This window comes from Taudactylus pleione, unplaced genomic scaffold (assembly GCF_031769625.1).
Source record: "Taudactylus pleione unplaced genomic scaffold, aTauple2 ptg000114l, whole genome shotgun sequence".
Classification (NCBI taxonomy): Eukaryota; Metazoa; Chordata; class Amphibia; order Anura; family Myobatrachidae; genus Taudactylus; species Taudactylus pleione.
Window position 1 is genome coordinate 4705100 of NW_028284516.1, and position 12252 is coordinate 4717351.

The following is a 12252-nucleotide window of genomic DNA, read 5'->3' on the forward strand; positions in this document are numbered from 1 at the left end:
TTTTCCGATGTCGGTTAGTTTAACAAGCAGATGAATGGGGCGGTGCCTTTGCATACAGGCGGAGAGCTGCACTTATCTCAGCTGTGATCGCTGTACGCGCAAGTCTGAATCATGCGCTCTGTGTACAAGGTGCCTGTGCTGGTGGATTGCAAATAGCGGTTAATATAGAATATGCAAATATTATAATAAACTACTATCAGTCACAGTATAGTTAGTAAGTAGTAGAATTATATTACAAATAAGCACTGACAGTGTAAAAACATAAACACACAAAGTAGACATTGATATTCAAACAGGATACATGCGCTGGCGATATTTAACAAACACACCTAACACTGCTACTTCTGCATTGTGCAATAGCAAAGATGAACATGTTTGCATTTGGCACTTATATTACCGTATTAATTGTTAAGTACATTCAGAAGACTCAATAAAGAGTCACGTTCTGTTCATTGGATCATGTGTTTAAACATTGTAAAACACGTTTCTCACACAGTGTAAATATTTGTATTACAGTCCTCTGTTCCCTATGGCTACACTGCATAATTGCCTTTGGACTCCCAGAAAAGCAGGTCACCCTCCTGCATGACATGGGCAGGATGGAACAGGGGGTGGGGGATTGGGATGATGAAACTCTCAGCATATTGAGTTATTGTGGCCCAGCCCCCTTTGTGGGATGCAGTGATTAGTGCTATTATGTCATGGGGAGAAGAGTCACGAAGATGCGATTTACCCCACATGGCCGCCTTGTATGCTACACATAGAGGGAACAACTGCGAGCAACAGGGCACACTACTGCATCAGCCTTTTATCACCAGTCCACTGTTAGATCAGTTAATTGACAATGAACTGTCACATTGTTATTTGCTTGTCCTACAGAGATGCAGCTACAGTTACAGGTGTGCAACCAGGGTGGAACGCGTCAATGCCAGTTCCCACAGCAAAACAAAAAAACTTTATTACATATTGTATATTATGTATAAAACCAGGAATGGTTCTCACACTAGATTTAGGGCTGTGTGGGTGGTACTGTTGCTGCCCCGTGGCACTGACTTTCGGCTAGCAGAGTGCTTGGAACGACACCCTGCAGCCAGTATCACTGTGGCAATGCCATGCACCCTGCCGCTTGTAAGTACATCTTTCCCAGTGCTTGCGCCAGTGACGTGCAGTGAGGTCAATGGCTGGCGAGGAACACATGGAGATGGGTCTGAGTTCTGGTCACATGACACATCCAAGGTGTCCATCAGTGCTCAAGGCACGCCCCCCATAATTAGAGGCATGCCTCTATTAGCTCTCTTACTGTGGAGCGTACTGCCCGTGGTGTGGCCCCACCCCCAGCTCTGCAAGCAGTGTCTGACTATTCAGAAGCGAGGCTGAGCAGTTGCTGCCTCATCTCTCATCTCCCTGCAGTCCCAGGGAGCTCCACAAAGCTGGTGAGTGTTGACCATAAAAATGATTACAATAAGCAAAGATGTTTATAAGTTATAAATATATTCCCTGTATTATTCTAATAATTTTTACATCAATCTCAGCAGTATGACAGGGGAGGATCTGCCTACCCTGACTGTACGTCCCTGGCTTGCGCCCCAGCCCCTTCTGCACGACATCGGAAGCCCTGTTGCGGTACTAATTTACCACCTGAATGCAGATACATAGCAAGCTTTTGAGGCGTAAAGTTGAAAAAAGAGGTGCCCCAAGTCCCAGTTCCACATCACCACCATGTTCCATTTCTTCCTTACAAAGGGGTAGATGTACTATGCCTTGGAAAGAGATAAAGTGGATAGAAATAAAGTACCAACCAATCACATCCTAGTCATAACTGACATGTTACAGGCTGTTTTTGAAAATTGACAGTTAGGAGCTGATTGGTTGGTACTTTATCGCTCTCCACTTTATCTCTATCCAAGGGCTTAGTACATTTACCCCAGGGTTGCCGACATTCTGGCTGCCCCTTTCCGAGAGGGAGCAGCCAGATCGGCATAGCAGGGGGCGTGACCGGTAAAAGGGAGCGGGGGTGTGGCCAAGTGATCACATCCTTTTGGCTTCCCCCACTACACAATACCAATATTACTGGCATTGTAAAGCAGGGGGCAGGGCCAAAATGATGCAATTCTGCGTGAATTGCATCACCGGCTCCCCCCGCTGCGGGAGTTTCTCGTTACCACTGGGGTGGCCGGAGGGGTCGGCAGCTGCCGGGTGGCTTGCCTGCCCTTCCGGGTGACCGGGAGCGGCACCCGATTTTGGGAGGCTCTCGGCCGAACCGGGAGGGTAGGCAAGTATGATTTACCCCAAAGTCTCAAACATAACAATACCCGACCCAGTGAGCTTCCCCTCCACTAATTGGCCACCTTCATTGTCCTCCCTGGATACTGTGTTGTGGAGAAAGTGGAAGAGCAAACTTCGTCTTTTTTTTCTTATGTCCTCGCTAGTGCTTTAATTTTCGGGTAAAAGACAGACTATAGCAAAGTTCTACAGAGTTAACTGCAAGGCTATGCTCCTGCCTGAATGTCTGTAGTGATAAAAAAAAAAAAAAACATTCTTGCAACTTTTTACTTACAAGAACTCCAGCACATCTGAGTGCAACAGGAGTAGTAGTGTCACAAGGAGGGTGTGGCTGGTGCTGTCCGCACCCGGGTGTCAACCACTGAGGCAGGGCTGGCTCTTGGGGTGTTCAGCCAGTGCATTCCAACAGGGCGCACCCCTCCCCAACATCTCCATTTTCCACTGTTCCACCCATGGCCTGAAGTGGCCCGTGGGTGGTCAAATCGGGAGGTTGGGGACCCCCCACCACCGCAGCTGTGCGGCGGTGCCGGACCCCGGAGTAGCTGAATGGATGCTGCACGCATGCGCACGGCATCCATTCAGTGCCGGGAGAGGGCTGGGGAAGGTCCAGCTAATGACAGAGTGCTGGGCTCTCCCATAGCCTGACGTTATTTGGAGGTGTGCCATGCGGGCATGCCTCCAAATGATTTCACTTAGGAAGCATGGTCTATGGTAATTAGGCCACACCCCCATTTTCATTCGGGCGCAACTATTGGGCACTATTAATAGAGTCGGCACGGAGCGGTCCGACCCCTGAAGCCGGCCCTGCGCTGAGGTGTGACACCAAGGTGCAGACTCCCCCTCACTGACAGGAGCCGGGTGCCACTGAACAGGAGATATTTTACACATTACATATCAGTAAAGAGAACATCTCTTTTGGTACTGTTCATTCTTTCTTTTTGCAAGCTTGTTGGTTATTATTGATAGTTGGAGTATATTTAGTAAAGTGCGGGTTGTTGCCCATAGCAACCAATCAGATTCTACTTAACATTTATCTAGCACCTTCTAGAAGACAATAGCTAGAATCTGATTGGTTGCTATGGGCAACATCTCCACTTCTAAAAAACAGCACTTTGCTAAATATACTCCTTGGTATCTCAGCATAGGAAAAGATAGAGCAGGATAAGCTGTCCCTAGTACAAATTGTATTACTGTGTAACTTGCATTTGGTACAGTAAAAGTATTATGTGTATTATCCATAGAATGCATACCGGCCTTGTACAAGCAGGGGCACTGAGAGGGGAGGGTGGAGAGCGAGTACAAATTACCTGGGCCCAAGCCTGTAGGAGGGGCCTGGCTGGGGCCCGGACCAGCTGCTGAGGGGGAAAAATATCTGCATATGCAGCTCGACGCGTGTAGCATTTTACATTTGCCCATGCCCCCTCTCCAGTACCCAGACCCAGTGGATGTCTCAACAGCCCTGTGTACAGGCCACGATTTTGTATATGTGGCACTTATGTTTTTGCATGCTGTAAATCGCTAAGCACTAATGCCAGCAGTACTAATAAGGGGTAGAGCTGCTCAGACAAGCAGATATGGTTGTGTGGCCTGATTAGTGAATAACCATATTTGCTTATTAACTTTTTTTATATCGGTTGCCAATTTGCTCATATCCAGCTGGACCAGGGGGCCATATCGCACTTAGGGGTGAAACATGGGTCTCTCAAAGTCAGCAACTGAGGCTTGTTTGCACGTCTTACTGTTGTCCTTTTAAAACCAGTGCTCAAACCCAGTGCTGAAAAACAGATGTTTAGTAAATTCACCCCCTGATGACAAAACTCTTGGGGGTTCTCCCTGGCTAGATTTTCCACTGTATCGGATCAAATGCATTTAAAAAAAAAAAAAAAGTTGATATTTTGCTCAAAAAGTGACAAATTGATTAGCCCGGTCTGCCCACTTGCTGTAGGAAGTTCACAGCAGGAGCAGAGTTCATCAGTCTACTCTGCATCATGGATCTATAGTGTGAAACTGTACTGTGTAAAAGATAGTCACCTGTATAACTCACTTCTACTTGCCATTGTATTTCACTTGTAGTTAAGGGAAAATTAAATGAATAAATTATCATTAATACTAAATAGTAATCCCACAGAACAATAATGTAACAAAAGAGACACTTACTTGAATGACTCCCCCTAAAAATGTCACAGCTGCAGCAACTCCTATTCTTTGCATTTCAAAATCGGACAAACCGAGATCACCCGGTGAGCCATGTGTGACATTGCCATCGTGTGAAGGAACAAGCCGCTCAACTGCACCAGCAGATATCAGGGATGTGATAGCAAAGGTCCCTGCAATGCAAACAGAACAGACTGAATTGGCTGCAGTTTGTTACAGATCATTTTCACCTTGAGAAGGGCCGTATGAATTACGGAATCGGTATGAAATACCACCGGCCACACGCGGCAGCCCGACATCAGCAGAGTTCCGAGCAGCGGAAGCCCGACAGCGCTGGAAATCCCGATCGTGGATAGGTAAGTATTGTCTAACCTAACCCCCCTAACCCTAACCCTCCTTAGGGGTGCCTAACCCTAACCTCCCCCCCAAGTGCCTAACCCTAATCCCCCCTCTTAGTGCCTAACCCTAACCACCCCCTTCCCCGCTGCCTAAACCTAAGTCCCCCGGGGGGGTGCCTAACCCTAAGTCCCCCCCCGGGGTGCCTAACCCTAACCCTCCCTCCCCCTAGCCTAACCCTAACCCTCCCGGGGGGGTGCCTAACCCTAAGTCCCCCCCGGGAGCCCTAAACCTAACCCTCCCCCCCCGCGCGGCTGTCCGCTCCCGGCGCCCGGCATCACTACGATCAGGATGCCGGGTGCCGGTCTCCCGGCGTCGGGGAAATGCCGGGCGTCTACATCTAGACGCCCGGCATTTCACCCTTGCCGGGATATGACAGTCGGGAAGCCGGCTGCCGGTATTTAGGCAGTCAGCTTCCCGATTGCATACCTGAATTACACATGCTCCAATTTTAGCATCCAATCTACTGCAGTGTTTACAGGACAAAAAGACCACAGATCCCGATCAACATCTGATTAGAATTCTCTAAATTGAAAGTGAAACGTTTTTTGTTGGCTCATTGTTCATCATTGAAAGAAATAAAATATATTAGTAGATTGTTGATATAATCAAGAATTAGCCCCCAAACCAAACTTTGTATTCCATGTTGGCTGATGTAGATACCAAATTAGTCCAACATTGTATGATCAATTAAATGACCACATTACCAAATTGTGCTGAAATGGGCTCACCATCCAACCCTTTATTGGGGTTTCTTTGGTTTTTAGAAACTAGTCTTTGACTGTTCCTACTGGTGGCACTTAGCCAAGCCACTGACTGTCAGCACCAACTGCATACCAATGTAGAGACCGCATTAGTAGGTAAGAAACCATTGCCACCGCCGGTATCCTTCATTGGCAAGCGGAATAGCTCACATTTCTTTCATAGGAGCTTTTTCAAATGCAGCCAGATCGGTATGCATGCCGATCTGGCTGCTGTGGTAAACTGCTACTGAAAATAGCAGTTTATCCAGTTTCTAACCCTGCTTTTATACTATTTTTTATATATTTTTGAGTATTGGTAGAACAGTCCCCAGCTACCCAGCTACCCAAAACAACTCAGGCGGGATATACTAAGCATCACATCGCGATATCATGCATTCTGCCAACTATTGGGTATATACCGGTATGTACATAGAAAATCGCACGGGACAGCTCTCCCAATTAGAGCTGTCCTTTGTGATAGACGGACTTTCGGGTTTATGACCCAGTCGTCCCTCTGCACATGCACAGGAGACCGCGCGCACACCGCTGCGGGTGTTGCGAGGGATCTGATTGGATCCTTCTCAGGAGGAATAGCAGAAAGTAGCTCATAGGCTTCTATTGGGTAACGCCAACTGAAGATGGCGTTACCCATGGGTTTAAGCTCCGGAATGTATCACATTCTGGAGCTTGGTACATATAAAAATTGCAGCCAAAACTCAGAAAACAGGTTTTTTCTGAGTTTTGTCCAAATTTCACCCTTTAGTAATCTCGCCCCTAGGGTCTATGACATTCAGCATGGACAGGTCTCATTCAGGGCCAACGCTACCATTAGAGCACCAGCACCTGGTGTTGGCATCACACAACAGTATATAGGTATGGGATCTTTTCTCAGGAATACGTTGAGAAAAAAATAAAAAAGACCATTATTGCTGTTGCCCTGTGATTACAGACTTTATAACCGAGTGTCAACTCCTACAATTACTGCTAAACATAACAATGGGGAGCGTCATAGGTTAACCGACCTTTACCGATACGGTTATTATACAGCAAGTGGCAAGTTTGGACAATTTTTTAGTGTGACAAAATAATTTGGTGTTATAGACCACCCCTAATTTAATTTTTCCCTATTATGCCATGCATCTAGATCAGGGCCAGCCAAAAGGTCGATCGCGATCTACCGGTAGCTCCCGGAGCTCCTGCCGGTAGGTCGCGACCAACTTGCTGCAGTAACTGGGAACATTGGTCTCGGAACCGATCAGAGACTAATGAAGCCTCTGATCGCTGCAGAGGCCAGCGTTTCCAGTGATGCAGTGTGCGGGTGACGTCATGATGTCACCCGCGTCACCCGACATGTGAGGAGCCTGCACGCCTGCTGTCAGCGGCAGGCAGAGGCAGAGTCTACACCGGATTGAAGCTGGTGCGCTGACCAGTGTGAAGACAGGTTAATACTGCTCAGAGGCCCCCTCCCCTGAGCAGTATTTACTTGTCTTCACGCTGGTCAGCACTCCAGCTTCAATCTGGCATAGACGCTGCCTCTGCCTGCCGCTGACAGCAGGCGCGCAGGCTCAGCATAAGGGGCATTACCGGGGGGCACAGCAAAAGGAGCATTACTGGAGACACAGCATAAGGGGGGCGTTACCAGGGCCTCGGCAGAGGAGGCATTACAAGGGGCTCAGTATAAAGGGCATTACCAGGGGCACAGCATAAGGGGCATTACCGGGGGCACTGTAGAAAGGGGCACTACTGGGGGCACTGTATAAGGGGCACTACTGTGGGCATTGCATAATGGGTACAACTACAGGGGGCACTACAACTGGGGACATTGCATATGGGGTACTACTGGGGGCACTGTATAAGGGGCACTACTGGGGGCATTGCATAAGGGGCTCTAATACAAGGGGCATTGCATAATGGGCTCTAATACAGGAGGCATTGCATAATGGGCACAACTACAGGGGGACCTGCATAATGGGCACAATTACAGGGGGCACTACTACTAGGGGCATTGCATAGGGGGTCTAAAACAGGGGGCATTGTATAATGGGCTCTAATACAGGGGGCATTGCATAATGGGCTCTTATACAGGGGGCATTGCACAATGGGTGCTAGTACAGGGGCATTGCATAATGGGCACAACTACAGGGGGCACTACTACTGGGGGCATTGCATAAGGGGCACTACTAGAGAGGCATTGCATAAGGGGCACTACTACAGTGGTCATTGTATAAGGGGCACTAATGTAGGCATTGTATATAAGGGGCACTACTGTGTGTCGTATCGTGAATAAGGGACACTACTATATGGTGTAATGTGAATTGTGCTGCTGTGTGTAGTAATTTGAATTGGGGATATGTGTGATTTTTGGCAGGACAGACCCCTCGTCCCTTGCTGCAAGGTCACGCCCCCTTTTTTGAGCTCAGTAGGTTTTTAGTTTTAAAAGTCTGGCCACCCCTGATCTAGATGCTAGGCAAAACAAATGAATATGACCAGATATAGGCACCTTTGCTTTTATATTATTTGCAATAAGAGCCGGACGCAATTAGCGCTCGTTCGTCCAGAAAATAGGGGTGGCTATTCAAATGAACCGTTCGCTGTTTGCGGTCTGTTCACGCCTCTAGGTCTGAACGAGCGTACAAAACTTGCGGTCGTTTTTTGGGAAACTACGCCCCCTGGCCGCTCGCATCCTACGTCATGTCCGCTATTTATTAGATTAATCGAGTACATCGACCAGCGTATGAACTGCTCGCTATTCTTGTGGTTGGTTTTTGCTACCACAATTTTGCGAGCAGTTCTCGCTATAAAATAACCCAGTGACGTGGTCAATGACGCTGCTGTTTTAAATATGCACACCCATAAAACGCCCGTTTTGACCTTTAAGCACGCCTGCGATCGGATCTCCACTCCCCGTTTTCAAGCACCTTCCCCTGTTACCACCCACATACGCCTCTTTCTGTCACTCAAATTAGCAGGCATTCGCTATTTTGCGAGCACATGAATTTCGGCCGCACTGACTGGTTCGCGCATGCGTATAACGATCCGTACGCATGCGCAGTTGGGCAAACATCGCTCAGAGCGAACGAGCTGCCGCTTACGAGTGGCTCTGAATCAGGCCCTATATATCTATTCTCACACTTATGGTGCATACACACGGTCAGATTTTTCCTCCAGATATGAACGATAACGATTTAAAAATCGTTCAGTCGTTCATATCTGAAGGAAAATCGTTCATATCTGACATGCCTGAACGATGGACGATCAACGATGCGCGTTCCCGATGGTCAGATAACGATTTCTGACATCTGATGTGTTTGCAGTCAGACTTGGACGATTCCATTCATTTTAATGCAGTCAAAAATCGTTCAATCGTTCAAATCGTTCAAAACTTTGGTAAAATCGTTCAAATCGGTCAAATCGTTTAATCGTTCAATCATTCATCTGACAAATCTGACAAGTCTGACAAATCTGACCGTGTGTATGCTCCATTACTTGATAATACTATTATGCGCCATGTTACTAGTTGAAGTTGCTGTTTTTGCTACTTTGTGATGGAAAAATAACTTACTTATAACACAGCTATGTCTGCAGGAGAATCCAGTGAACTTTTATCAAATGAGTTTGAAAAGTAGTTGGGCAATCACTGCAGTACTTTCGGACAAACTCCATTATAGATCCTGACAATGGGACTTTTGCCAGAGCTGTTTGCCTATTTTCAGCAAACTACTAAATTTAAATGATTAATTGCAACCATAAAACTGCAAAAAGATATGTAAAAATTACAGGAAAATCATTAGTGAATGTACATTCTAATGTATTAAAAATCTTGATTCACCCACTTTTTAGAATACATATTTATAACAAAATTCCATTCTCACCTGTTGCTACATGACGGCTCATTCCAAATATGGCATAAATCAATGTGGGAAACACAGATCCATATAACCCGAACACTGGGTGGACTGAAGACATCACAGCAAATGCTAGACCTGCAAGCAAATACAAACCATGCAATAAGTACTGTAGCAACAATTGTGTTTGATAATACTATACCAACCTAACTGATAACCCCACAACCTAAAATAAAATTGATGTGACTCTTATGCGTGTATTATTATATTTATATTTTATTTATAAGGTGACACAAAATGTATCAAAGGGCTCTACAGAGTTTACTTACAAAACATTTCACACTAACAGGGCATTAGGGGCTCGATTCAGACCTGCTTGCTAGATGCGTTCGCACGAACCCAGCGTATGCAAATCCGGCCAACCCACAGCAAGGCAGGCGATCGCATAGCAAGGCATTAGCATGCCCACTATGTCTTGGCGTGTGATTGCTTTGTGCATGCAGACGCCCACCAGTCTGTCTTAAGACGCCCACTTGCGCACGTCATCTCCAAGAAGTGTATGCAACCATCGGTACATCGGGTACCATCGATGCGATCGCAGCGCTTGAGGCAGACCATACCCTACCGCAAGCACTTCAGTGTAAAATCCAGCCAGGTGACGTGTACAATGACGCTGTCTCTTAATTATGCACGCCTCTGAAACAGCGTTGAGACACTCAGGCACACCTGCGTTCGCACCTCCTCTCCCCCGTTTTTAATGGATAGCCCCTGTTACCACCCACAAACGGCTTCTCCTGTCACTCACTCTGCTGGGCTGTCTATGCACAGCGAGCGATCGCTTCCCGATCTCTCGCACTGGTTCGCGCACTGCGATGGATACGCATGCGCAGAATGCGAAAATCGCAGTTACGAGCGATCGCATCCTAGCGAGCGGATCTGAATCAGGTCCTAGATCGTAAATACAATACACAAAAGAATGCTACAGCATAAGTGCCAAACATTAACATTACAGCAGACTGGGAAGGACAGATTACTGGGGCATGGGTTGGGCAATTTAGTGAAACTCGCAGGATCCACAAGTGGGAATCAGGGTCACATTCAGACCTGCTCGCAAGCGCTGAGCGCTCACAAGCGGGTCGATGTTTCCCAAATGCGCATGCGCACGACGGAGGCGCCCCCGCCGTGCGCATCCGCGAGACCCGAATAACGACGGGGTAGCCGTCGTTATGGGTCTCGCACCAAAAGGGGTGTGCTGTCGATGGTGATTGACAGCACGCCCCCTTTGGTGGGCGTGCCGGGGGCGTGGCTGCCCAGACGGAGGCGTTCCCATGGGAACGCCTACCGTCTGGGTCCGGCCCCACTGACGTGTAATGCGTACGAGAAGGGGGCGTATTTTTTTGTCTTCCGGCCGCTTCCTCCCCTTGGTCGGCCAGGTGCCGATCCGATCTTAGAGACGCAACATGCGAGGGAATCATTTGCATACCTGGCCCCTTTTTCCGTACGACCGTGCGGCCGCAACGACCGACTCTGAATGAGGTCCTCAATGTGTTTGTGTTGGTTTAATATTTATTTTTTTACAGGTGGACTACAGGTGCCAGCGGGCCGTTGATGCCCAAGCATGCTGGCTTTTGTGGTTCTCCAGGTGCCATCATGCCCTGGCAGCCTTGCTGGTGCCACTAGTCCACCTGTAAAGAACAATATTATTATTATTACATTTACAAGGGGGAGATAAAGCACCAACAGCTCCTAAAGGTGCCCATACACGGTGCGATATAGCAGCTGATCCGATGCATTGGTACGATATCGCTGCTATATCGTACCATGTGTGGGCATGGTATCGGACAATTTGCGCTCCCGTGGGGTCGTACATCGTACCTCCAGGTTTTACTGCATGTTCACTTGATCTGGGGATGCAATGTACAAACCCATGCAGCGCTATGCGAGTGGGGGAGGGGGTGCCGGCATATCGGCCGGTCAGGCAGCGGATTGTCCGTGTGTGGGGACCGCCCGATATGTCGGCCGTCTGATCGGCCGACGCAGCGCAAGGTGCCAATAGCACCGTGTATGGGCACCTTAACTGTCACTTTACAGGCTGTGTTTGAAAAATTAGTTAGGAACTGATTGGTTGGTAGTTTATCACTCACAATTTTATCTCTCTCCAAGCTTTATTAAATCTCCCCCTAATTACCTACAGTATACACCCAACGCAACAGGGGTGGTTGTCCTTATTGAGGGGGTTCCCCACTTCCCTATAGATTCTAGCCCTGGGCTGAACAGTCTAGGGCTGGTTGACATTGTGGCAGGGGGACCCCATACTGCGAGTCTCACTGCTATAGTGTCACCAACCCTGGTTTTTCCCTACCAGCCTAGGCTAAGAGGCCTATGGTTGGTTATCAATTTGCAGGTGGGGTGCCTCAACATTTAAAAAAATATTGATTTAAAATTTTTTTAACATAATAGCCTGCACAGATCTTAGTGATCTGTGCAGTGCCTTCTACAAACTTGCCTGCCAGAAGCAGGTCATTTGTTTGGGCGGGTTTGACGGCGGAGACAAAATCTGCCACTAAGTAAATTGCTGTAATAGAAATTATGTCCATTCAATTTTATTCTAAAAGTGTTTTAACACTTCCCGTTGGTTTGGGCTTTAGTAAATCTGCCAAAACGACCAGAAAAAACGCTGGAGATGTAGATCAGCCGCTTTCAGACGCTTAGTAAATATACCCCTCTGTAGGCTTCTTATGCAAATTATCATGCTTCCTGGATGGCCATCACTTTGCCTGTTGGTATGTCTTTGTTATATATGCCCCAAGGCGCTGCACATTCCTGAGGCT

The 12252-nt window shown here is 47.6% G+C and overlaps 1 protein-coding gene across 1 annotated transcript in view; it reads right to left on the reverse strand.

Annotated features, from left to right (window-relative positions):
* The window catches only part of SLC26A7 (solute carrier family 26 member 7), a 97138-nt gene that overhangs the window by 83913 nt on the left and 973 nt on the right, over positions 1-12252 (reverse strand). Inside the window, exons 2-3 of the mRNA XM_088471505.1 lie at positions 9449-9559; positions 4441-4610 (exon numbers count right to left, since the gene is read on the reverse strand). Of these exons, the coding sequence (XP_088327631.1) occupies positions 4441-4610; positions 9449-9559 (281 nt within the window). The remainder of the gene's footprint in view (positions 1-4440; positions 4611-9448; positions 9560-12252) is intronic.